Below are 26679 nucleotides of genomic sequence, written 5' to 3'. Positions count from 1 at the left end.
AAAAAAGGCCAGCCAGCAATCGCTGCACTTGCCCAGAGTCTTCCAGGAGCCCCTTTTGGCCAGTGGGGGGGGGGTGAGCTCTGGGGGACGTTGGCAGGCTGTCCCTGCGTGCCCCCTGCCCAGCAGACGTCAGCCACCTGCGTTGAGACAACCTGGGGAGGGGGATGCAGATGGCGGCATCAGAGGCTCATTTCGTGGGGTTGAGGGTGAGGCCTTGCACACCCAAATGCCCTTTATTCCACCCCACCCCCCACTTTGAGAAGGTGCAAAGGACCAGCCCCCCTCCCAATTTCACCCCAGAGCGCCAGGAAGCAAATCCAAAGCCATGGTTGTTTTTTTAAAAAGGCATTCAACTGCTTTTATTTCAAAGTGGCTGACCAGCGTTTCCCAACCCCCTAGAAAGGACTAACTCAAAGCGCGGGACCCGCAAAATGGCGGGGCCAGGAGAGGGGAGAGAGGGAGAGAGGGAGATGGGGGGGGGAGACAGAGGGAGGCGGCTGGGCAGAGCCATTTCCTTCCGCTTCCTTCCGCAGAAATGGGGCTCCTGACCCCCTCCCCACGAGGGGCACAGGCAGCAGGTCGGAGTCTGGTTCTGAGCACCCAGGGAAACCGCCAGCAGGCCGGGATCGGGTCCGGAGAAGGAGGAGAAGAGCAGGTTGGGTCGGCCGGCTACAGGCTGCGAGAGAGCAGAGGGGGAGCATTGCAGTGGGCTGGACTGGATGACCCCTGGGGGTCCCTCCCCCTCCAGGACCCTTCCTTTTCCTGACCCCGGGGCCAGGCTGCCTCTGGGTCAGGGAGCCCTCACCTCTCCTTGTGGTCTCTGCTGGCCTCGTCCTCTTCCTCCTCCTCGTCCTCTTCCTCCTCCTCGTCCTCTTCCTCGGAGGCTTCCTCCTTCCCCTCGCCTCCGGCCGGCGCGTCAGCGGCTCGGCTGCTGTTCTCCTCCTTCTCCCCGCCATCGGGGAGGAGGCTGCTGGGCTGCGGCTTCTTGGGCTTCTCGGTCTCCTTGGGGGCGTCTCCCTCACAGCCCTTGGGCTTCTCCCCCCCAGCGCCCTCCTGGTCCTCGCTCTCCTTGGCGCGCTTGGGGGAGGAGTCCTGCAAGGCAGACAGAGGGGGTCAGGGAGGTCCAGCCCCCCAACACCCACACGTCTCCCCCCAGCACTTCTTTGCAGCTCAAGAGCTGTGGTGCTTCTTGCGCTGCAGGGGTTGGGCTAGATGGCCTCGGGGGGTCCCTTCTGACACTACGGCTTTATGGCTCATTGGAGGTTCTTCAGCAGAAGTTGGAGGGCCATTTTTCGGGGGTCCTTGACTGCGACTCCTGCCCTGCAGGGGGCTGGGTCAGCCTTGGGGATCCCCTTCCAACTAGGAACCCTTATTAATATTGGGGGGGGGTAAAAGCTGGGCGCCAAATTAATAAAAATGCAGGAGATGGTAAAGCAGCAGCACAGAATGACGTGACGAGAAACCCAGCCTTGAGTGTCATCGGCCTGTGGACCTCCCTGCCACTTGAGATGCAGCAGTCGCCTTCTGTGCCAACTTCTCAACACCTGCCAAAAACGTTTCTATTCCTATGCAGGCAATTAAAAGAGTGCAAACCCCACAACTGTTTGTCGATCCTGGCTTTTAACCTTTCTTACTCTGAAATTGCTGTTAATATTTTTAATGCTTTCACAAAAATATTTTTAACGCTATTTTAACGCTTTGGTACATCTTGTGATTTAGCGGCATAGCAGTACTTTTATAAAGAGATAAAATGAGGTGTAGGGATGCAGGGACCTCAGGGACCCCCAAGACACAGCACCCAGGATCCGTCCCTGGGAAAACGCTGCAGATGGGGGCAGACGTGCCTTGCACGCTCACCATCCCACACCAGAGGCATCTCTAGACAGGGCCGGGAGTGGGTCTTGTGCCTGGAGCCCCGGAGAGCCCCTGCTGCTGCTGCTGCCAGTCAGAGCAAGCAACACTGACCTGGATGGACGCTCGGCCTGAGCTGGGATGAAAGCAGCTTCCGGCACCAGCTCACGTGTGGGAGCGCAGGAGGAGCAGATCCCCAAGAGATCTGCAAGGGGCCTCCAGCCCAGAGGGACCTCGCCTCACCCGAATGAGCCACCTGCTTTTGGGTGCTCAAATGGCCGTGGGGGGGCCAGGAAGTTCACTGGGTGTGACCAGGGGGGCCAGTCGCTGGGTCTTGGCCTAACCTACCTTTCAGGGCTGTTGTGGGGATTAAATAGGGAGGGGGGAGAGCCATGTACCCCACTTTTAGCTCCTTGGGGGAGAGAAGGCAGGACAGGAGCACAATCGATTGATCAATGAACCCCTCTAGGGAAGAGAAAGGGAGCCCACGGGAGGAGCTGCCACAGACCCTTTTAACCCTTTGCACCCCAGCCGGCCGCTGTGAGAGGGCTGGCTGTGGGGTGGGCCACGCGTGGTCCGTCCCCCCCGCCTACCTCCAGGAGGGGCCCCTCTGCTTTCCTCTTGCTCCCGGCCTTCTCGTTCTTCTCCTTCGACTGCTCGTCAATCACCAGGTTCCCCTCCTCGTCGCTGCTCCCTTCGGGGGTCTCCTTCTTCTGCCCTGCTTCCGGCTCCCGCTCGGCCCCCGCGTCCTCCGTGGGGCCCTTCTTCTGGGTTGGCTGCGGAGGAAGCGGCAGAAAGCACACACTCAGCCTCGGTTTCCCCACTGGGAAGCCACGGAACGAGGCCTCCCATCTCTGGGGCCCCGGAGGCCGGGAAGCCAGCCCCACAGAAGGAGCAGCAACCCTGGCTGCGCCCCACACTTAAGGCGCACGGGAATCGCGGGAACTGTAGCGTGTTTGGGCCGCTGGGAATTGCGGCTCTGTTGGGCGGAGGAAGCAATCCCCCCCACAGCGCACCTGGTACCCGGACGCCTTGACGGTGGGGTTGTTCTCTATCTCCCAGAGGCCTTCGCTGAAGCCTTTCCGCTTGTTGGCCTTTCCAAATTTCCCCTTGCACTCTTCATACGGGAAGAGGTCTTTCGGTCCCAGAAACGCCCTGGGGGGAGAGAGAGGAGCCGCGCGTCACACACACAAACAAGGGCCGTAGGCTGGCCCAGACCGGCCCCTGAAAGCCCCACTGGAGAAGCCTATACGCGTGGTAGCCTTCGCTTCAAGTTTTTTAATTTATGCGTTTCTGTGGAGCATCTGTATGGCCTGCTCCTCAGCCCAAAAAACGCTCCCAGAGCGCAACAAGGCAGTCTCTGCCTGCACAGGCTTACAGTAAAGGAACATAACACACAAGGGAAATGGGATAGGGAGGGAGGAGGAAAACTCAAAACACAGGCAGCAATTTGTAAACAGCTGTTTCTATAATGAGAAGGTTAGGTCTGTTCAGACTGGAAAAGAGGAGAACAAGAGGTGACATGATGGCCAGCTAATATCTGAAGGGCCATCCCATGAAGCCAGCCTGTTTTCTGCTGCTCCAGAGGGGAGAACTTGAACCCGTGGCCCTTGGAGTCCCTTCCAACTCTACAATTCCAATAGGCTTTCAACATTTTGTCTCACAGTCCTGGCCTGTGGGGGTGGTGGAATGCCTTAAAAAAAAATAAACTTAAAAAACTTAATTATAATTATGATTATCCGGTATTAGCACGTTGGCTCAATATTCAGAATTTCCCAGTGGCAATCGTACGCAGCCATTCTCCCACGACACCCCCATGCTGGACCCCAGCCCCAAATCACACAGGAAGCAGCAGCTCCAAAGTCAGAGATCCACACACGCAGCTCTGTTCAGGGGCAGAAGCGAATCCCCCTGGCAAAGGAGAATCTGGCTGCTTCCTTCTACTCACGTTTCATGGGTCCCGAAGAAAAAGACCTGGTACTTGTTGGAAGCCGATTTCACAGCGGACTCTGGCATCTCGTCGATCTGGAGAGAGAGGAAAAGGAAAAGAAGTTTTTTGGAGTCACAGAATGGTGGAGTCGGAAGGCAGGAATCAGGTCATTCTCCAGCTCCAGGCCAGGCTGGTCAGGAGGGCTGCCTTGAAAACAAGGCTTCCACTTTATATGTAACAAAATCACACAAAAAGGTTCTGCAGGTTCTAGTCTGCACCGAAATCTCAAAGTATCTCCTAATTTTCCCCACAATAGCTCCACAATGGTGCTAAGCGCCCAGTGTCAGATTTTGGGACTAAGGTTGCAATAACTATTTGAGCTGCTAAGATCACAGACCAGGCCAATTCTTTTGGCCATCAAAAAGATGGAGGCGCATTAAGTCCAGGCAAAGCCACAGAGGAGAGCGAGAGACCACAATGGAGCCTCTGGGCTCAGGGGCAGTCTATCGACCACTGGAAAGAGAAAGGAAAGCAGCAAGCGGGTGGGGAGGGGCTCTGCATCCCGCACAAGGGCTCTGAATTAAGCTGACTGCCACGGGGGGCACCAGGACATTCTCCACCCCCCAAGTCTGATGGGGGGGGGAGAAATATATTTTTAGGATATATATATTTTTGGGATTTTCAAAAATAAGTTATGTGAATTTGTTGCTCAGTGTGATCCTTTTGCATTTTTTAATGTCTTCCGACTTGCTGTTATTTTTTATCAGCTATAGTTTATCAATGATTTGTTCCAACTCTTCTTCTCTATTATTAATCACTGATCTTTTTGAGTTAATCTTACTGTGTCAAAGTGCAAGTAGATAAATAGGTACCGCTCTGGTGGGAAGGTAAACGGCGTTTCCGTGCGCTGCTCTGGTTCGCCAGAAGCGGCTTAGTCCAGCTGGCCACATGACCCGGAAGCTGTTCGCCGGCTCCCTCGGCCAGTAAAGCGAGATGAGCGCTGCAACCCCAGAGTCCCTTTACCTTTACCTTATATTTCAAATGGATTATTGGACATTATGTGATACAAGTTCAAAGAACCACAGAATTGTAGAGCTGGAAGGGACCCCACAGTCATCTAGTCCAACCCCTGCAAGGCCAGAATCTCAACTGTTTAAGTTGCTTAAAGTCATATTTTTATATTATGACTTTTTGACATGGGATTGGATCATTATATGTGACTTTTATTGCATATGCTGTTGTTTCTTCGGATTGCAAACCGCCTCAGGTGTGGCAACAGAGGAAGATGGTGGACAAATGAACCCTGAATGTTGAAACAAAAAGCCCAGCAGTTGGGTTCTGCTTAAAAGGCCCCGTCTTACAGGTTGCTTTGGGGAGGGGGGCTGGTGGGGAGGGTGCTAGGGAACACACATGGGGGGGGGCACTGATCTGGCAGGCAGCCACTCTTATGTTCGGCACAGGGCCAGGATTGCAAGGGGACAAGGGCTCCCTGCCCCCTTTCGACCAATGGTAAGCTCCTGTCTAGACTGCAGCGCCAATTTAGCTCAGCAGATTCTGCAGCTGGGGGGGGCATGAGCAGGGATGGGGGGGGGCAGGGAGGAACAATGGCCAGGCTGCTACCGGCCCCTGCAGATGGGAAGAGAGGAGGAGCACTTCCAAATTCCTGCTGGATTTTCTTCTCTGCCTAACAAAGGCCATCCAGCTCCCTCCCTCCCATGTGATTTTGGCACTGCAAAGCCACCTGCTGGCCTGGGGCCGCTCTGATCTGCACAGCTGGCCCCCAGGGGCTCCTTTTGCCACCTCAAACCAAAACCCAAAACCCCCGGCTCCCATCACCCCCAGCTGGCTTGGCCAACAGCCAGGGACTTCTGCAAGCAAAGCAGCTGCCCTGCAGGCTCTCACCCTAAACACAAAGCAATATTCTAGTCCTCATTATCCCAAGCGAATGACTGGCTTCTGCACAGGAGAAGAGGATGCTGGACTTAGTGGGCCACTGGTCTGATCCAGAAGGTTCTTATGTTCTTAGGGAGCCTCCAGGTCCAGAGGCAGTCTATCTTGACTCCTAGGTTCTTAGGGGTCCTGGAAATCAGGATGGGGGGCTCCATGGGCCCCTGTGATGGCCCTTCCCCCTGGCTACTCCCATGGCTGCCTGAGGCCTCACAGGGGCAGGAGTCTTCCTCTGACCCAGATGGGGGCTTCTTAAAGGGGGGGGTCATGATGCTTAAAAGCAAACCTTAACTCAAGCAGGGGTGAGTGGGCAGATCCCCAAAGGCCAGCAAAGCACTTTGCGCATGATCTGCCCCTCCAGGCACCTGTCCTGGGTGCTTCAGCTGCCATCCCGGCATTGCAGGGGGTTGGACTAGATGACCCTTCGGGGTCCCTCCCAACTCAACAGTTATTTTATGATTCTGTCCAGAAGCTGTTTGCTGGCAGCCTGGCTTGAGAAACGCCCCCCCTCCATGTGGGCCCCTCCCTGGCCCAGACAACAGCTCCCCCCCCCATCTGGTGATTGCTAAAAAGAAAAAAGGTTGGAGAGAGACAAAAGGCTTAATCCTGCTCCCAGGTCCCCTGAGCCCCTTCTGAGCTGCAGGAAGAGGCAGGTGCTGCTTCTCCTGGGGGAGGAGGAAGGTGGGGGGGAAACCCAACACCCCCAACCGCAAAGGGGAACAAAGGGGGCTCAGAGGGAAGGAGGCAGGTGGGCTGGAGAGGAGGAAGAGGAAGAGGCCCAGCGCCTCCAAAGGGCGGGGGGGGGCTGCAGCCCCCACTCACAGAACCCAGCGAGAGCCCAAAGGGGGCCCATCTCTCCCACTGGCCAAATGCCCCATAGAACCTAGGGGTCTAGATAGACTGCCTCTGCACCTGGAGGCTCCATCAGAACAGGCTGCACTTGCGTCAGGCCAATGTCTCCTGCCAGAGGCAGCAGTGAGGGCTGCCAACCTGGATGGCTTGAAAAGAGGAGGAGAAGAATTCACGGGCTCTTGGGGGGCGGCCTTTCCTTTGGAGCCACTGGTCGGCCCCTGTGAGGCCCCCTTTGGCCTGATCCAGCAGCCAGGCTCCCCTTCTGTTCCTATGGAGCTTCCAAGTCCAGAGGCAGTCTATCTGGAGGGGGGTTTGTCCACTGGGAGGAGAGGAGGCTGGAGCAGAGGGGCCTCTGGCCTGATCCGGCAGCCTCTCCCTCTGGCCCTGCCTGCCGCCCTCCTGACTCACAGCGGAGGGAGGAGGAGGAGTGGCCTCTGCCGCCACCCTTGCTGAGTCACCGCCAGGAGGCCCCTTCCTGCCTCTCAGCCTGGCTTGGGCTTCCTCAGAGGGAGGGAGGCGGCCACACGCGCCAAGGGGGGGCACCCCAGAGAGCGCCCTTTGTCCCACCTGGGGATCTGGCCAAGGGGGCCGGTCCCATTCACCCTCCAGCCATTATCAGGGGGGGGGTGGGAGGAGAGGGAGAGGAGCAACAGCCGCCCCACGGAGGGTCAACAATGCCTCCCTCTTCCGCAGAGCAGCTGCTTGGCAGGCAGAAGGTTGCAGGTTTCCGCTCCGCAGGCAGCATCTCCTGGCAGGGCTGGGAAAGCCTCCACCAACCCAAATCCCTCTAGGGAGCAGCTGCTGCCGGCCCGTGCCGACAATACTGAGTGAGACACACCCGGAGGCAGCTCCCGATGTTTGGAGCCGTGAGGACTGGGACCTCAACTGTGTTTCCAGAGGGAAGGCCACAGATCAGTGGGGGAGCAGACTGCCTGGCCTGGGAAGGGTCCCGGGTTCAACCCGATGCCTCCCAATGGAGATGGGGAAAGGCACCCCCCGCCCCACGCAGACAGCTGAGCAAAGGGGCTTCTGGACCCTCAAGAGCAGCCATGGAGGGCTGAAGGAGATCCCCAGCAGGGCCTGGGCACCCACAGCCTCAGCACCTGCCAAGGCGCCCTGGGCAGCCTCACCCACCCAGAGAGCAAAGGGGCAGGTGCAAAGGTTGGCTGGAATCTGCAACTGGGTGCGAAGACGGACCTCGCCCAGGCAGGAGGCCTTTCCAAGAAGAGCCCGCTGGAGCCGCCCAAGGGGCCCATCTAGCCCAGCCTCCTGAATCCAGATAGACTGTCTCTGGACCTGGAGGCTCCATACAAACCTAAGAAGAACCTGGCTGCTGGATCTGGCCAAGGGGGACCCATCTAGCCCAGCCACCTGTTCTCACATCAGCTCAATATAATCTGAAAACTTAGGGATTGTGATAGACTGCCTCTGGACCCGGAGGTTTCGTAAGAACACAAGAAGAGCCTGGTTCCTCTTCCCACAGGGGCTGGCAAGCAGGATCTGAGCACAACGACCTAGCCTTCCATAGCCCTCTCCTCCTCCGTGAATTTGTCCATGAAACCACCCACGTTGGTGGCCACCCCTGCCTCCGGTGGGAGGGAGTTCCAAAGTTTAACTCTCTGTGTGAAGGCCTTTCTCTTTGGCCTGACAGGGGAGCCTAGCCAGAGGGCAGAGGGCCAGAGCAGAGCAAAGCAAAGCAGAGCAGGCCTCTGCCCCCCTGGCACTGGCCCCACATTAACACACGCATGCAAGCACACACAGGCCAGGCACCTCCGCCAGGAGGCTGGGCCAGAGGCACACTTAGCCCGGTAGCAGCAGCAGCAGCAGCAAGAAGGCCCACAAAACCAGCTCCGCCCCCCAGGCCTGGCTTTGCCCTGCCAGCCCCATTCCTCTCCACCTGTGGGGCAACCAGGCAGTGGCAGACGGGGGGGGGGTGTCCCCCTCCCAAACACTCTTTTCCACCGAAGGTTTTTTGGGAACCTGGTCAGGATTATCTGGAAAAGGATGGGGTGCGTGTGGGACATCAGCCTGACCAATCTGTGCAGGTGGGCAGGGCACCCTAAGGAGACCATCTGGGTCTCTGGTGGGTGGCGGGCGATGGAGGAGACCATCTGGGCCAACAGGAAAGGCTGGCTGGGAAACAGGTTTCCCTGGCTGGGGGGGGGGGCAGAGCCTGATTGCAACAGGGAGGCCAGCAGGCAGGGGCCTCCAAGATGCTCAGTGTGGAAATGTGGAATGGGGGGTGGGCAAATTGGGGGCCAGAGAAGCCCCTTTCCCCACTCCCTGGTTGATCCCAAATGCAACCAGACCGGACCCTGGATCAACCCAAATCGTAGAGTTGGAAGGGACCTCCAGGGGTCATCTGGCCCAACCCCCTGCAATAGGATGTGCAGAGATGAGGCCCCTGTCACTCCGCAAGCGCAGAGCCTGAGCAAATGGAGAGAGAGTGGCTTTCCTTTTGCTCTTTGCAGAAGGAGCAGGGTTCAAAAGCAGCCTGGAACAGAGGGACAAGTTCTGCCTGCTGCTCCGGCTGGGAGCCAAGAGGCCCATCACCAGAAACCACTAGCCCCCTTTCCAAGAGAGTCACAAGAGGGGAAAACAAGCCCTATTTGTTTCCCACCATCTCATAGGAACCTCAGAAGAGCCCGTTTGCTGGATCAGGCCCAAGGGGGCCCATTTACTCCAGCATCCAGTTCTCAGTGGCCAACCAGATGCCTCTTTCAGAAAACCCCCAAGCAGACCTAAGTCCCAGGCCCCCTCCCTTCCTGCGTCTCCCAGCCACTGGCATTCAGCAGCATTGCTGCTTCCCGCTGTGGGGGCAGAGCACAGCCGTCCTGGCTAGGAGCCCTCCATGGCCCTCTCCCCCCTCCGGCATAACTTTGTCCCACTCTCTATTAAAGCCACCCAGGCTGGTGGCAATCTCCACCTCCAGTGGGAGGGAGTTCCACAGTTTAACTCTCACTGCAGCAGTCCTGAATCTTCCAACATTCAGCTTCAGTGAACTGCCCCTGCCCTCAAACAAACCCACCCAAGTCTGTAATTTATTTTAATAACCAAGCTACTTACAAACTACCCTTTATCAACAGATATCAGAACAGAGAGCAAGAAGTATCACCAGAAGTGACCCTATAATAGGAAACAGGCCCAAAACATCATTAAGAGGGTAAATGGGTCCATTTACAATGCCTGGGCAATGAGAAATGGGTTTTGCCCTGATGCCCAAAGCCTTGCCAGCCCCCTCCTTGCCCTGCATGGTTGAATCCTGCCCCTGATGTGGCACCCCCCCCCCCCGTGCAGACCCACAAGTAGACTTCTTCCTTCCACTGAATAAATCATTTTTATTTCAACATGCTTTAACAATCGCTGCATTTATATCACCAGGTTGTTTAGTTACGTTCTGCTTCATTTCTTATTCAACTTTGCTTGACTTTGACCGCTTTGTTTATTCCCTTCTTAACCCAACTTTGGGTATTTTAACAGCCATAAAATAATAGCAGTAACATCCATTTTTCTTTCCTCTCAATCTCTCCAGGTCTTCTGTATTTTCTGCTTTGGACTGTATGCCATTTGAGGGCAGGGACCTGCCCACTTTTGACTTCTGAAACTCTGCAAATTGTAAACTGAACAGCTCCAATATAGCTGCCATAAGGAATGGAGCTCAGCTCTATAAATTGCATCCTTTTGCTAAGAAACCCTCCAAACAGGTTGATTCACTCAACATCGAAACAATGAACACTTCTGAGCTGCCTAAATGGAGACGGTTAAATCGGGTCTGCTGGGTCAATCTTCTGTGCTCATTTAAAACTTCTGATGGGTTTTAAAATAGACTGCAATTGTTTGGGCTGGGAATGTAAGATGGCCAAGTGTTAGAACTGCACAAAATGCACCAAGCACATAGAAAACAGAAGACAAAATTGCATCAGGAGGGTGCACACGGCAAGTGGGGGACTGGGAGATCCACCAGGCCCTGTGGGGCATGGAAGCCCAGCCAGGCCAGGGGTCCTGCTCTGCTGGCCTCCATGGGGTGGGGGCCCAGAGAACCCTTGGATGTGCTGAAACAGGAGCACCTCTTGCAGAGCCAGCAGGGACCATCTGTGCGTGGAGGACAGATCCCCCTCCCCCAAACCGCAAGGCTTTCCTGGCTCCCTCTTGGGAGAGGAGGAGAGGCCTCCTCCCCCCCCCTTCTCCCCCAACGGCCACAGCAAGGAAGGAAGAAAAGAGGCGGCAGCAGAAGAGAGCCAGGCGGCTTCTGTTTTGTTTTGCAAGAGCGGCAATGACAAAAGGCAGCCATTCCCAGGCCCTGTGGCAGCAGGGTTTCCAGCAAACACGGCGGCCGGTGCAGGCAGAGGCAAAAATGGCTGTGCACCAAGGGAAGCCTGGAGGAGGAGGAGGAAGTTTTTGCTAGGTGCCCATAACTCCCTTGCTTCCAAAGAGAGGCCTGAGCAGACCTCCACTTTGCGGCTGGGAAGTCTTCCAAAGGCCCCCCCACAGGACCACTCGATTCCTGCCATGGCAACCTAGAAATCCATTTCCCCATCGACCGCTCTGGGCACGCCTGGCCCATCGCAGCAAATCAAGCCACGACCCTGAGAAGCTTCCCTGGCAAATTAACAGGCCTGCCTGGCAGACGCCACCATAGGGCACCCCACACTTGGGGCGGCTTCCAGCTCCCTTTGGAGCAGCGGAGGGAGCCGGGTGTGGGGAAACCCAGGCCCCATGGAATGAAAGATGGGGGAAAGCGCCACCCCAGGATTGGGGGCGGGAGACGGACTCAGGACCTCCATGGCCAGCTGCAGCAGCCCCATGGAATGGTGCATTAAAAAAACCCAAACCAGGCTTTTCTGAAGTTTAATCCGGATTATTTTAGAAGTGGAGCTACATTAGCACAATCCTATTATGCATGTCTACTTAAAAGAAGAAGTCTCTTTTAATTCAGTGGGGCTTACCCCCAGGTAAGTGGCTTTGGGTGTGGGACTGCAGCCTCAATGCTCCTTAACAACATGGGTTGAAATACCTGAATGCAAAAGAACCGCATTTAGGTCATAGCTCATTCCACCTCTCTTGCGTTCCCTGACTAGCTCATTTATTGTTTATCTTTATGTAATGTTTAATCGGTATAACATATAAAAGGAACAGGAGCTTATCAGTGTCGCCAGAATCCCTGGCCGCCTTACAAGCACAATGCAGGCCCCGTTTCCTCTGTAAGAGAGTGAATCCGGAGCAAAGATGAGACTCTTGAGCTCTAGCACCATCAATATGACACAAGAGGCCGTCTATTATTCTACCATTCGTTTATATCGGCTTATGCCAAACGAACAGCGTGGTCATCTACTTTTCTTATCGTGGAGAAACACTCCTCTGCCCAGGACCTACCAGCCGCCCTTACTTCTGGAAAGTTCTTGGCACTTTGCCTTCCAGGAAGTGATCTTGCTTAGAATCATAGAATGGAAGAGTCGGAAGGGGCCCCTGAGGGTCATCTAGTCCAACCCCCTGCAACGCGCAGTTTCCCATCCAATGTGTCCTCAGTGTCCTTATACGCAACGGCTCCCCTAAGCAGATACAAGTTCTGCGATCATATGGGGTTGGACCAGATGACCCTCGGGTCCCTTCCAACCCTATGAGTCTATTAAATTTTGCAGTGCAAAACCTTTGTGGGCTCTGATGCTGGAGAGGTTCTAATTATGCTCCTGGGTAGCATTCAAGGTTCAGTTGGGTTGGAAACAAGATACCCAGTTGATGTGCATGCTTCCACTCCAGAACATATATATTAGAGTGGAAAACTGGAAAGTTTATTTGATCCAGAGATTTAAAAGTGATGCCTTTGGGGAATGGAGAATCGCTGAATTAAAATCGCAAACAGCCCTGATGTAAAACATCCCACCCTGATTACTGGAATTAAATACCTGTGAAAATGAAAATAAGTTCCTGGGGGAAAGCTCAGCGCTGGGGCATATGCCCTGCCGGCAAAGGGTGCCAGCTGCGACTCCTGGCGTCACCAGGAAGGGCTGGGGAAGCCTGCCAGCCAGAGACCCAAAAGAACACCTGCCAGTCAGTCAGATGAATGGCCCGAGTCAGTATAAGGCAGTTTCTCATGCTCCTCCCTAAATTGGCCCTTTATCCAACACCCCCCAGATGATGCTGAACTCCAACTCCCGTGGGACCCAGTCAGGACTGGCCCCAATGCTGAGGGACTGGGAGAGTTGGAGCCCATCGTGCAACGTCTAGAGAGCTCCAGGCCAGCCACCCCCATCATAAAGCTTTAGGTTAGAAAGGTCTCTTCCACTCCCTGTATAGGAAGCTGCTGTATACAGGCTGCTGGTCCGTCTAACCCAGTACTGCTTACACTGACTGGCAGCAGCTCACCAGGGCTTCAGGCACAGGTCTCTGCCAGTCCTCCTTGGCATGCAAAGCAGGTGCTCCAAGCATCGAGCTGCGACCACATCCATGTTAGAAACTCAGATATATAAGCGAGGAGCCAATGGCTCCTTAAACCAGGTTTACAGTCACCAAAACGGAATGTCTAGTTGCCATTTTGTCAGAACAACTTTTTGGAAATATGTTCCGATTGTGCAGATAAAATATAACAGACAGAATTCTACAGGATGTGTTGTTAGTGTGTGAAAACAGGCAAGGCCCGAGGATCCCCAGATGGGGGGAGCGTCAGGCGCCATCCTGGCACCCGGGCATCTTCACTTGGTCACAAGTGGCCGACAGCCAGGGGCAAAATGTGCCTGGTGAATTGTGAATGCTGAGCTGTATCCCTTCTGCAAGAGGAAGATTCTAGTCCTCATGGTTTCCCACAAAAGTCTGGTTTAAAGAGGAACAGAGTCAGGCCATTGGGGCATCTAGTTCAGTACTGTCCACACCAGGGACAGTGCTCCCACCATCCCTGACGATGGGGCGTGTGGCACTGGCTGACAGTGGCTCCCTGCGGGGTTTGGGCCAGGACATAATGTAATTAATAATGAACAGCAGACAAGTTTCGGAAACGTGCTGTGCTGGTTTGTGTGAACAAGGAGGGGAAGTGTGGCAAGTTTTTGGCAACGCTGCTGGAGCTGGAATATTGAATTGATTAAAGGAAGGCACCCCCTATAGCCCCTTGGGAGAAGGAGGGGGATCCTAGATTGACAGGCAAAACACACAAAGTTTATGGGCTGTATCCAACTTTAGCCACACAAATATATGCCGGTTTCACTGCTCATCATGTCGATGGTCATTCGAGGGCCATGGAGCCCAGTTCTAGGCAGGTTTACTCAGAAGTAAGTACAAAAGTGTTTCTCTCGCAGCAACAGACCCATAGAATTGTGGAGTTGGAAGAGACCTGACAGGGTTAGAAACTTGGGTATATAAGCTAGGCGACAAATGGCAACTTGAATCCAGGTTGCAGTTGCTGCAAAGGAATATCTATTCACCAGGGTGTTGAACTAAATGACCCTCAGAGTCCCTTCCAATGCTACAATTCTATGAGCTCAACTACATTGCTTGACTGTAGCTTCCTCTTACAAAATTCACTTGTCCCAGTGTGCAAGAAGGAGGAATGCACACGGTGGAAATGGAAATTACTATGGAGTAAGTCTCTACATGGAGTAATTCTCTACATGGGCACAATTGGATCCACAACAGTAGCAAAACGCGCCTGGTTAATTTTGAGCACTGCCTGAGGATTGTCTTGTCCACCCCACTGCGCAAGGCAGGAATATGCAGCTATCCCATACGGGGTTCAAACCTGAAACCTTGGCATTATCAGCACCACACTCTAATCAAATGAGCTACTACCTTTTTTCATTTTGATAAAAACCCCAAGCTTCTAGCCCTCATGGTTACAGGAATAAACAGAAATAATTAAATAACTGAAGACACAACAAGTAAAAACAAGAAGACACACGTGTACTTATACAGAGCTTTTTAAAAGGGCTTAACGGGCTAAAACCAAACATTATGTCAACAATCCTCTTAACATCCCTGTAAGGTAGGCTGGTATAACTCTGCACTATTACAGATGGAGGAAATCGAGAGGTTTAGCTTTTGGCTAATGCTCTTGACCAGCGTTCGAAACTCCTGTTGTTCTAGGTGCCTTCTGCGACAGGGAACTTCACTAATGTGCAGTACTGCACCTAAGATTTCAGATTAAAACTGCCTTGGCTGGAACGAAAGGAGGACCTTTTTCTGCCTCCTCTCTTCCAACCACTCTCTGGGGATTGGAGAAGGGACCCTCATAAGAATATTAGGGGAGGCGGGCAGGGGAAGTATGGCTTAGTTTTTTGCAGTCTTCAGATGAGGACTAGACCATGTGAAAAACGAACATAAGATTTTAGCTGCAGTTCATTCATTTTCAGCTTTGTATTCATATTATAAAAAAGCATGGCTAGACATTCCATTGTTGCGCCCATAACCTAGGTTTAAGGTGCCATTTAGCTCCTAGATTTCATGTCTCAGTTTCTAACGCTGCTCTTGACCCAACAAACACTACACTCACCCCCTTTGCGTAGGTGTCCTCATTCAAAATGGGGTGACACCCCACCCAAGTCCAACTGCCATAAGCAAAGGTAGTAAAGGGGTCTTTAGAGGCCATTGTGGCAGCTCTGACCCTTTTCCAAAAATCACGCAGGGGAACTCTGCGGCGGCGCAGGAGGTCTGCATGAGGAAAGTGACACCCCCAGCAACACAACATCCCACAAGGAACAAGAGTATTTCTTTTAAAAAGCAACTAACAACTATTATTATTATTATTAGAAATAATCATAAAACACCATGGGAAGGTGGTGTATTCTCCCTCCTTGGAAGTTTTTATGCAGAGGTGCTGCCAGGAATTATTTAGCTGTGATTGGGGTGGGGGTGGGTTCCAGCTCTACCACTCTATGATCCAACTCCACAAAAAAGGGGGCGCAGGGTTGAAACCAACAGCAAGGCCAGCAAAGAAAGTTGTTCAAAGAAAGTCAACTGAAACAAAATGCTCCATGATCTGTTTTTGAGAAGTCTGCAGAGAAGCGGCCCGGTGGATCTCTCTCTCGAGGGAGATTTCCATAGCCTTGGGGCCATGCCAGAGAAGGCCCTGCAGCTCTGAGTAGAAGCTAGCTCCGCACCAATATAGGATGAAATTTTGAAACAGGGAGATCTGGTGTAAATGGGGGGGGGGATTAGTTGTTTTGGCTGCTGGTGGGAGGAAGCCTCTGACCTCAGAAACCACATTCCTGGGACAGACACATCAGTGCCACCTCTTGCATGCTAGCCTTGCTCATTCACAGCCCAGGGTGGCTAAGAACACCCATAAAAAGAAGAGAAACACCACACCATGTAGTAAACTTAAAGGTAAAGGGACCCCTGACTGTTAGGTCCAGTCGCGGACGACTCTGGGGTTGCGGCGCTCATCTCGCTCTATAGGCCAAGGGAGCTGGCGTTTGTCCGCAGGCAGTTTTTCCGGGTCGTGTGGCCAGCATGACTAAGCCACTTCTGGCGAACCAGAGCAGCGCGCGGAAATGCCGTTTACCTTCCCGCCGGAGCGGTACCTATTTATCTACTTGCACTTTGACGTGCTTTTGAACTGTTAGGTTGGCAAGAGCAGGGACCAAGCAATGGGAGCTCACCCCGTCGCGGGGATTCGAACCGCCGACCTTCTGGTCGGCAAGCCCTAGGCTCAGTGGTTTAAACCACAGCGCCACCCGTGTAGTAAACTTAGCCTATGACAAATCAGTGGGATTCAACAGAAAGGGCTGGAATCATAGCACAGTCTGGTTGGAAGGGACCCCAAGGCTCAGGTAGTTCAAGCCCTTGCAATGCAGGAATATCAGCTCAAGCATCCCTGACAGATGGCTGTCCAACCTCTGCTCAGAAACCTCCAAGGAAGAAGATCTCACCCCCTCCAGAGGGGGTCCGTCAAACTGTATCCAGTGTTAGTTCAATTCACTGAAATGAATGATTGTGACTTAACTTGGGGCTGTTATTTTCAGAGGGTTTGGACTTAGTTGGGTACTGCCCACCCAACAGCGTTCTGGGTCAGGAATAGCCACCATGGTGCCCTCCAGACAATGCTGGACTCCAATTCCTATCAGTCCCTGCCTGCCACCATGGAAAATGGTGAGAGGTGATGGGAGTTGTAGTCCAACAACACCTGGAGGGCATTATAACCACTTCCTCCTTTTAGGTCAGTGCTTCCCATACTTGGGCCTCCAGGTCGTTTTGGACTACAACTCCCATCATCCCTAGCTAGCAGGACAGTGGTCAGGGATGATGGGAATTGTCGTCCAAAAGCACCTGGAGACCAAACTTTGGGAAGCAGAGTTTTAGGTTGAATGCACCGGGCAGCAGCCAGGATTTAGCAAGTGCTGCGGCCACTTGGGTTTCTAAGCAAGTAACTGGACGCTTTTCTATCCCAAAGAATTCAGCTCCTCAGTATTAGTATATTGCTATAATTGCAGGCAACTATTTCTACCGACTGAATGACTACTGAAGAAAGGGCCTCCCGTTCCCCTCAGCGCAGAAAGCGGGCGCAGGTGAGGCGGCCGGGCCGCGCGGAAGGAAGGGCGGGCGGCTGCCTGGAGCAGGCCTCACCTGCGCCTCGTGCTGCAACCTGCCGCCTTGGCTGCTCCCGGCCCCGCCTTGGGAACTCCCGGCCACGAGGGGGCTCGGCTTCGCGGCCCCGCGTCCGGCGAGGGGGCTCCCGACTCCCCAGCGGAGCCCCCCTTTCTCCCTCCCCCTGGAAACACGTCCGCGCTCCACACGCCGCCGCCAGGTGCCTCTCCGCCCGCCCAGGGACGCAAGCCCAAAAGCCCGCGCGGCCAGGCCGAAGGGACCCCTCCGGCCCTGGAGGGCGGCTCTGGCTGGCAGCGCCCACCTGGCGCTCGTCTGCGGCCCGCCAGGGCGCCCGGGGACTGCTGCTTCTCCCGCCGCCCGGCCACGCGGCCTCTTTCCCGCCCGAGGCCCGAGCGACGGGGGCGCCCTGGCGGGAGCAGCCGCGCCTCGGCCGCGCTGCGAGGCCCCTTCCCGCCCCGGCGGCGCCTTACCCGGGCGGGCCAGTGCGGGTAGCCCTTCATCTTGGCGAAGACCAGGTCGCCGCACTTGTACTCGCGCTGCCGGTTGGAGCGGGACATGGCGCGGCGCGAGGGCCGGCGGGCGGCCTGCCTCTGCCTCCTCGGGGCTGCCTGGCGCCGCGGCTCCGGCTGCTCCTCCGGGCGGGCGCTGCTCTCCGGGCCGCCGCCGCGCAACAGTTTGGCTGGCGGAGGCGCGCCTGGGCTCCCCGGGGGCGCTTGTTTGTGTTTGAAAAGCGAGGCTGGCGAGGGAGGCCCGGCTCCGCCTCCTCCGACGAGGCCGCTGCCTTTCCCCACCCCCGGCCGCCAGGAGGCGGCGGGGAAGGCGGAGGGAGGCGGCTCCGGGGAGCCTCTCGGGCGCCCCTCCGGGGCGGCGCCAGCCCAGGAGCCGCTTGCTGCGCGGAAAATACGCGATCCTCGCGGCCGCCTGCGCGCCGCGCACGTGGAGCCCTTGAGGCAACCGCCGCCGCCGGGGAAGCCTTTCGCTCCAGACGCGACTCTTGATTCTCAATCGCTCGTGGCGATGGGCTTTGTAGTGGCGCCTCCCCGGCAGAAGCCGAGTGGGCGCTGCTCGGACTTGGGGCCAGCAAAGCGCGCGCGCGCGGGGGGGTTGCTCGCTTTTAATCAAGGGTGGGGGCAGAGATCCTAAGGGGTTCGCAGACATGAACCGCCCGGCCAGTTGAAAGTGCAGCCTCGTTGCAAGGAGTCACAGTTGGAGGCTTCCTCCGCCTCTCGAGGGCCAGGCGCCTCAGGCGGCTGACAAAGGAGCCCCGCCCCCGCCGCCATTTTGACTCCGCGGCAGGTTTGAGCGCGCGCGGGCGGGCGAGGTGCCTGATGGGAGCCGTGACATTCCCTCCCTGGAGGTCGGAGGCGAGGGAGGAAAGGGAAGCGGAGCGGGCGCCAGCCAGGACTCTGCTTCCCGGCAGCCACCGCGCGCCACCATGCCGGTGGCCCAGCGGCTACTTCCGGCGCGGCTGCTCCTGGGAGTCGTAGTTTCTCCCTCCCCGCTCCCGCACTGAGGGAGGAAGAAGGCGAGAGCCCCCGCGCCGCCTCCTCCTTCCACGGCGGTCGCCATTGCCCGCAGCCGAGTCGGAGGTTGGAGCGAGCCGCCTCTATAGAAGGAAGGAAGAAGGGAAAGAGGGGGCGGGGGGAGCCCAGAGCCCGCCTCCTCACCCGGCCTTCCTTCCGGCGGCGGGGGCGTTGCCATGGCGACCGCTGCGGCCTAGCGGGCTTCACGCTCAGGCGAGCGCGGCCTAGTGCGGCGGGCGGAGCCTCGGCCTCGCGTAGCAGGAGCAGCCAGCGGTAAGGAGGGGGAGGCCATGTCCTTGGTGGCCTACGCCAGCAGCGAGGAGGAGGAGCAGGAGGAGAGCGACGCGGCCGAGGAGGAGGGAGGAGGAACAGACGGAGACGACGACGACGACGAAGAAGCGACAGAGGAGCAGGAGAGGGGCCGGGAGCTGGGCCGGCGAGGCGGAGGCGGCCGCGGACTCTTCTCCGCCCTCCCGCCGCCCAAGGCCGGCGCGGGCATCGCTTCGCAGCAGCAGCCCCACCGGCCCCTCGCAGCCGGCCTTCCACTTCCTTTGGCGCCGCGGCCTATCCCGGCCTCGTCCACGCCGCCGCTTCTGGCCCCGGCCGCTGCCGCCTCCGAGCGGGCCCCGGGCAAGAAGAGGACGCAGCCCGTGCGGATCGCGGCGCCTCATCTGGGGGACGTGAGTGTCCTGGGGGCCCTTCGTGGAGGAAGAGCGCAGGATCGGGCCCGCCGCCCGCCCGCTTCCTCGGCAGGGAGGGACAGGAGGAGCCCGCAGCCGCAAGGCCGACTCGAGAGTAGACCCACGGCAACGGAGGCCTGGTGCCACTGGCGTCCCCGTTTGGCCCTGTCCCTTATCGTCAGTGGGTCTCCTCCTGAGTAGGACTGGTGTGCAATGCAGCCCAGAGGGTCTCATGGTCGCACCTTGAAAACAATATGCTTGGAGCTGACCCGACTCGGCTGGCATCTTCCCATCTTGCCACATCTTTCTGCAGGAAACATGTACAATTTAAGAACTCGCTATTAAATCAGAAAGCAATTTTTAATACTGTAGCAAAATACACAGCATAAAATACTAAATGAAGTATTTAGTATCTTTATGAAAGCTATCAACAAGCATTAGAATAATAGCGTCTTAGAGTTGGAAGGGACACCATGGCTCATCCAGTCCAACCCCTGGCAATGCAGGAATCTCAGCTGGACCATCCAGGACAGATGGTCGGGCAGCCTCTGTATAAAACCCTCCAAGGAAGGAGAGTCCACCACTCTCATGGGAGTCTGTTCCACTGCCAAACAGCTCTTACTGTCAGAAACTAAACATATTCTGATGTTTAGTCAGAATATCCTTTCTTGTAACTTGAATCTATTGGTTTGAGTCCTCCCCTCCAGAGCAAGAGAAAACAAGCATGTTCCCTCCTCCATGTGACAGCCCTTCTTGAAGATCGCTGTCCTAGCTCCTCTCAGTCTCCTCTTTTCCAGGCTAAGCATACCCAGCTCCTTCAACCGTTCCTCCTCAGGCTTAGTTTCCAGACCCTTGATCCTCTTGGTTGCCCTCCTCTGCACACCTTCCAGCTTGTCGACATCCTTCTTAAATTGTGGTGCCCAGAACTGAACACAGTATTCCAAATGTGGTCGGACCAAGGCAGAATAAAGCAGGACTATTACTTCCCTTGATCTGGACACTATACATCTGTTGATGCAGCCTAGAATAGTGTTACCTTTTTTTGCTGCTGCATCACACCTTTGGGCCATGTGATCTACCAAGACCCCTTCTTCGACGATCACTCATAGCTGAGTAAGATTGTCTTCCATAAACATGGTTTTAACAATGAGTCCGTAAGTGACTGTGGAGGCCTCTTCTGGATCCACATGTCCTTCCACAGTGGGGACATTGGTTTCCGGGTGGGAGTTGATCACGATGTGGATTTGCCAAGCGTGCCTTCCTTCTAGCACGTTTCTCCCTTGCGTCCTGAGTTCGAGTGTCTTCAAAGCCCATGACACCTTTGGTCAAGGCTGTTCTCCAACTGGAGTGCTCACAGGCCAGTGTTTCCCAGTTGTCAGTGTGTATACTACATTTTTTAAAGATTTGCCTTGAGACAGTCTTTAAACCTCTTTTGTTGACCACCAGCATTACACTTTCCATTTTTAAGTTCGGAATAGACTAGTTGCTTTGGAAGATGATCATCAGGCATCCACACAACATGACCGGTTCAACAAAGTTGATGTTGAAGAATCATTGCTTCAACACTGGTGATCTTTGCTTCTTCCAGTGCACTGATATAAGTTCACCTGCCTTCCCCATGATCCTTCTCTCAGGTACTACTGGCAAGCCAGGTGCCCCATCTTATATTTGTGCAGCTGGTTCTTCCTGCCTAAGTGCAGAACCTTACATTTGTCCTTTGTGAAATTCATTTTGTTACTTTGGACCCAAGTGGGATCTTGTCCTACTCAGAGGGGACCCATTGTGACTGACAGTGGCTATCAAGTCTGTTTGCTTCAGTGGGTCTGGGTGGGCTGTCCCCAGGTGGGACTGGCAATGTCCGCTGCCTGAAACTCTGGGGAACTGCCACCTGCCAGTCTGGACAGTACTGAGTAAGATGGACTCAGTATTATTTAGACTCAGTATTATTTAGAAACATGAGGACTAGAATCTTAACTTTATTTGGGGGAAAGGCCTGCAGCCTATTGCTAGAGTATCTGCTTTACATGCAGAAGGTAGGAGGCTCAATCCGCTACTTCTGCAAGTAGGACTGGGAATGTCGTGTGCCAGTCAGTGTATATGAAGGGAGATGGACTTGGTAGATTGCAGCTTGTTGCAAAGCAGAGGGAGCAAACATGGGCAAGTGGTGAAGAGTTGATGAACTCAAGGCTCCCCGCCCGCACCTCTCTGAACCCGCAGTGGGCGCTGCCCAGCAACTGATAGGTTTTGTGAGAGCTGGGGAACCGGCTGCTTTTTTTGGAATCCAAGATGCTCATCATTCTGCTTGGCTGGAGTGCAAAGGTTTGCCTTTTGTGGTCCGATTCCTTCCTTGACCTTTGGATCGCACTTCTAAGCTAAAACTGGAGGGTGAAGAAGGAAGGCTGTGGTGATAAGGGCACTTGCCTCAGGGAGTGGTGCTGGTGGAGGAGCTCACTGGGCCCTCTTGCAAAGCTCCACGCAAAGACAGCTGCTGTTTCTGCTTTCTAGGAGCTGCTGGATCTGTCCTTATCACTTACTTGCAGCAGGAGGGAAGGGAGGAGGAGTTGCCAAATGTTTCTTCCTATCCATGCAACAGGGAAACCTTCTTTTGTTTTTTAAGTAAAATTTATGTGCACCCTTCTCATGCACAGGTCGTCCAAGGCCCACAACACAAACAATACTTGGGTTCTATTTAGCTAAGTTAGACTAGACCAGTTGAAATTTTTGGACCCTATTTAGTCACATCCATTAGCTTCAGTAGGTGCTTCTGAGTAGGACTAATGTAGTGTAAGATAAAGCTGTACTGAAAATATAGGTTTTTGCAGTCCACATGCCTAGCAGCGTTAAGATCTGAGTGAATTAAGTTGAGAGAAGGATTGTTTGTTACTTGCTTTATCGCCTTTGTGATTAATTCCCATAAAATTTCTCTAAGGGGTAGCATCAGTGTTAGAAGCAATTTCATATATACAAACAATGACAAAACAATTCCACATGTTCACACAATTTCCTGTGTAGAAAACTATTTTGAACCCAATACAGATCTGGACTGGGACAGAGGTAGATATATATATTAGTTGAAAATGTAGAGACCTTTTGCACTGTCTACCTCTGTCCCAGTCCAGATCTGTATTGGATTCAAAATAGCTCTCTCTCTCTCTCTCTCTCTCTCTCTCTCTCTCTCTCTCCTTGCACTCAGTTCTGCTCTCTCTCTTTCAGTCGGATTCTGAGGAAGATGAACCAGCAAAGAAGCATCCCTCTTTCCAGGTGAGGACTTGGGCAAGTGGTGCTCCTGTAAAGGGGGGGGGGGAGCAGGAGCACCTTGCTTTCAGTAAAAAGTGTTTGCCCCTAGTCAGGCAGAGGCCCCTGAATGTCCATCCTGGCCCTCTGGGGTTGAGTTGCCTCTCTGGATTAGTCATGTTAGTGAAATCTCACATGTGAGACAAAGTTCAGTCGATCTGTCAGTGCAGGCTTCACGGTCAGCCACAGCTCGTGTCTTTCTGCGAAGGCATGGCTGGTTCCTGCCTGGCTTCTTCCCTGAGGCAGGTGGCCCTGAGGCAGCTATGTGGCCTGGCTTGGTGTTGCTTCATGGTGCAGCTTCCTGGCTGAAGGAGGGGCTGCTGTGGCTCCCGCCGTCCCCTTGCCAGCAGGCCCAGGTGGATGTAGTCCTTCCTGCCCCTGCCTCACCTTCCCCTATGTCTTCCACCCTCCAGGCCCAGAGCGAGGGCTCCGGCTTGTCTGCTCTACTTCCTCAGCCCAAGAACCTGACGGTGAAAGAGACGAATCGGCTGCTGCTCCCTTATGCTTTCTCTAGGAAAGCGGCTGCTGCCGCCGAGAGCTCCCCGGACGCCAAGTCTGCCAAAGGCCTGCTCTCCTCCAAGCCAAAGCCTCCCCTCAAGGCACCCTCGGCCGTGACAGCGACCACGACTCCCTCCCCATCAGCCATCAAGGCGGCCGCCAAGAGCGCCGCCCTGCAGGTGACCAAGCAGATCACGCAGGAGGAGAATGACAGCGACGAGGAGGTGGCCCCCGAGAACTACTTCTCCCTGTCCGACCGGAGCGATGCACCAGCCCTCAGTCCAGAGGCCTACGCCTACCCTGGCCCCGTGGTGCCGGATGATCTGCCCCCTGGGACAGAGCCGGACCCTGAGCCCGAGAGCCAGGACGCAGCTGCCAACGCCCCGCTGGAGTTCAAGACGGGGCCGGGGGCCAGCTCAGCTTCCCACGGCTGGGCCCCAAAGCCTGGTGAAGACTATGGCGGGCAGCACTATGCGCTCTACCCTGGCTGCAGCGATGCAGGCGGCCCCAGCCCCTACTACCAGGTGAGAGGGGCAGAGCCAGAGGCTCCTTCTGCAGCTGGTGGGTTGAGCCTCAAGGGTGGCTGGCACAGTGGGAAGGGCGAGCGGCTTCCGGGAAGGAGGCTGGGATGGGCATGGGGGGTGGGCAGGCAAAGTGGCTGGTCCTGCAGCAGATTCCTCTCCTGGTGCTGAGGAGATCCTTTCCCCCACCTGGCTTCCTCTGCAGCAGGATTACTACAGCAGCAGCTACTACTCGGACACAGACCCGGAGCTGGGCCCGCCCCAAGAGATGAGCAGCGAAGGCGCTTCTTCCTCCTTCATGGACGATGAAGCGGTGAGAAGCTGCTCTCAGCAGGGCCCCCTTTACTGGTGGGGTGGGGTGGGGCACCCTCTCCTCCGGCTGTGGTGGCCCTGCCAGCGTTTGGGGGTGAGGGGGTCTCTGGGATTGGCAGGGACTGCAGAACTTGGATTCCAAGGCTGCCGGGCAGGTAGGGACAAGAGGTGTGGGTGCAGGTCTGACATCTTCTTGGCTTCTAGCTTTCAGCAACTCCAAACAGGGCCTTCTGCTTAGAACCGGGGGGCAGGATAGGACCCCCAGAAGTGGAAGGTTTTGTTCTCTGGTCTTATGGAAGGATGGCCTCTCCCTCCCACTTCCCAACCCCATTTCTGTCCCCTGAGTGAGGGTTAGAGGTTGGTTTGGGACTGCTCCAAGGAGGCAGTTCATCTGCACCCGCTTGCTCTTCCGCAGGAGGTCCAGGAGGGGGGCTGGTTGGCTGTGGACACTGCAAAAGGGGCTTCTGGCTGTTTCAGCTCCAGCCCGGCCTCAATGGGCCTGGGATTAATCGTGTTTGGGATGCTCAGCAGACTGAATCCCTCTCCCCTCCTCCCGCCCCTTGCCCAGTTCAAGCGTCTGCAAGGCAAGCGGAACCGCGGGCGGGAAGAGATCAACTTTGTGGAGATCAAGGGGGACGACCAGCTGAGCGGCGCCCAGCAGTGGCTGACCAAGTCTTTGACAGAGGAGCAGAACATGAAGTCCTTCAGCAAGGTGAGGGCCCCCCCCGTCCCCCCCCAGGGGAGCCTTCCCTCCCCCTCCTGCTCTGCTGGTATCACAACTCCTGTCTCTCTTTCTCTCCAGAAAAAAGGGGAGCAGCCCACGGGGCAACAGCGGAGGAAGCACCAGATCACATATCTGATTCACCAGGTGAGGCTGCCGGGTTGCCCCCTCCCTGCCCCCCCAGTCACCCTAGCTTGGATCTTGTGCCCTGGGAGCCGCAGCAGTTGGCAAAGTGGGTCCTCTTCTGCCCTGCTGTCAGGATCCTGCCCAGGGCTCCCATGGGGTTTCCTCTAGAGCAGGGGCCGTGGGCCATCCATGGCCCACCAGGCACTTTGCCAATTATTTTTATTGATTTTCCAAACTATTACAAATTAGACACTTTGGGACTGCAGCATCCACCATCACCTCCAGGCTGACGGCTGGGGCTGATGGGAGATGCAGTCCAGCATCCTCTGGGAGGAAAATCATGTGTCCTGCCTGATGCTCAGCATTGCTGCCCGTTTGCGGCTGAAGTCCAGAAACCCCAAACCAAGCCCTGTTTTCAAGAGTGGGTCAGGCCACCGGGGCAGTGCGGGTGTCTTGGTGGTGCGGTGGGACAGGGCCCTGCTCTGAGCCTCCACCTCCTCCCTCTCTTTCTGGGGCAGGCAAAAGAGCGTGAGCTGGAGCTGAAGAACACGTGGGCCGAGAACAAGCTCAGTCGGCGTCAGACGCAGGCCAAGTATGGATTCTAGGGCCCGCCTGCCTCCTCGGAGCCCCTTCAGGCAAAAGCTGCCAGCCCCAGACCGGGTGCGTGAAAGGAAGAGAGGGGCCTGCGGAGGGAAGAAGGGCGCAAGGCCATGTGCCTGGGGGGGCCTCCGCTGCCTTTCCCGGCAGGGGTCTTTGGCAGAGGGATGCAGAGGAGTGCTCTGGCCCACTAGGCTGCCTGGCACCCCCAAGCCCCTTTTCTTTCCAGTAGCCGATGCGACACGGACGAGGCCCCTGTCAGCTGGGGGGAGACCAGCGCTGCTCACTCCCTTGGAACTGCCCTCCTTGCAGGAGGTGGGGCAGCCCACCCAACCACGGGGGTGGGGGGCAGGACTGTCCCTGAGTGCTCTTCTGTAGCTGCCCCACCCTGCCCCCCACCCTGCCCTTTTCGTGTCTCTCTGTGTTTGTGCTCCAGACCATTTGCCCTCCCCTTCCGGGCTGAGGAGAGTTCTCATCTTCTGTGGGTTTGGGCCAGCCCCCTCCTTGTTTCTCGTCAGAAGCTCTCCTGGCAGCCTCCTCCATGACAGTGTTTGGGTTTCAGCACAAGACAGGGCTGGAAGGTGCGTGGCCTGTGATCTCTCCCCCAAAGCCATAAGGACACATCACTGTTAACAGTACTTGGGCTAAGTGCTAGCGGGATCCGTGCACTTCCAGGAGGCTGGCTGCTTTTCAGGTGCCCCCAGCCCAGGGCGAGGGCGGCAAGCAGAGCCTGCCCCAAGGCCTGCAGCAGCACCCACCCTCTGGGCTTCCACCCCTGAATGAACCTGGGCTTCCCACTCTCTTGGCTTCTGGGGCCTCTGCCCAGACCCCATTGTGACTGTGGGGCGGGCCCTCTCTTGCCACCCCTCCCCTCCCCAGATTCCAGGTGGGAGGAGCCAGACGGGGAATTCTGCTGGGGCACACACACTTGCTCTCTTTCCTTGCTGCCCCACCTCAGATTCTTCTGCTGCTGGGCCTGATCAAGCAGCCCTCGAAATCCCTGGTCTTCTGGTCTCACATCCTCCGCTTTGGGGTTGTTGTGTTCTCTTCATTGTTGTTGTTGTCTTTCAAATTGGAGCCCGTTTTCCATTTTTGGAGGGCGTGTCCCCCTCACTGTGGCAGAATTTCTGGGTGAATGATGATGTCTCTGTATTTAGGGTATTATTATTTTTTTCTAAACAGAAACAAAAAAAAAAGCAATTTCTAGTTTATTTCCCTTAACATTTTAGTACTTAGAAAAGCCTCTCTTTTTTTCAGTATTCCAAAATAAAGCTCTCATTCAGTAATTTATTCGTTA

General features: G+C 55.6%; 2 protein-coding genes across 3 annotated transcripts; one reads left to right on the top strand and one right to left on the bottom strand.

Annotated features, from left to right (window-relative positions):
* Positions 1–329: 329 nt before the first annotated feature.
* On the bottom strand, positions 330–17716 carry HDGF (heparin binding growth factor). Its single transcript, XM_053368623.1, has 6 exons — positions 17581–17716; positions 3800–3876; positions 2868–3006; positions 2445–2627; positions 806–1092; positions 330–676 (listed from the first exon to the last, which is right to left on the bottom strand). The coding sequence occupies exons 1-6, from the start codon at positions 17665–17667 to the stop codon at positions 670–672; spliced, it is 780 nt and encodes a 259-aa protein (XP_053224598.1). The 5' UTR covers positions 17668–17716; the 3' UTR covers positions 330–669.
* A 682-nt stretch (positions 17717–18398) lies between these two features.
* PRCC (proline rich mitotic checkpoint control factor) lies at positions 18399–26143 on the top strand. Of its 2 annotated transcripts, XM_053368617.1 has the most exons (7): positions 18453–19313; positions 22527–22574; positions 23021–23629; positions 23832–23939; positions 24507–24650; positions 24741–24806; positions 25304–26143. In XM_053368617.1, exons 1-7 carry the CDS (start codon positions 18924–18926, stop codon positions 25388–25390), a joined length of 1452 nt encoding a protein of 483 aa, XP_053224592.1. In that variant the 5' UTR covers positions 18453–18923; the 3' UTR covers positions 25391–26143. The 2 variants fall into 2 exon arrangements, with proteins under 2 accessions (XP_053224593.1, XP_053224592.1); XM_053368618.1 differs by lacking the exon at positions 23832–23939 and having other exon boundaries at positions 18399–19313.
* The last annotated feature ends 536 nt before the right edge of the window (positions 26144–26679 follow it).

This window comes from Podarcis raffonei, chromosome 16, assembly GCF_027172205.1.
Source record: "Podarcis raffonei isolate rPodRaf1 chromosome 16, rPodRaf1.pri, whole genome shotgun sequence".
Classification (NCBI taxonomy): Eukaryota; Metazoa; Chordata; class Lepidosauria; order Squamata; family Lacertidae; genus Podarcis; species Podarcis raffonei.
This window is presented reverse-complemented; position numbering and strand designations above follow the sequence as displayed.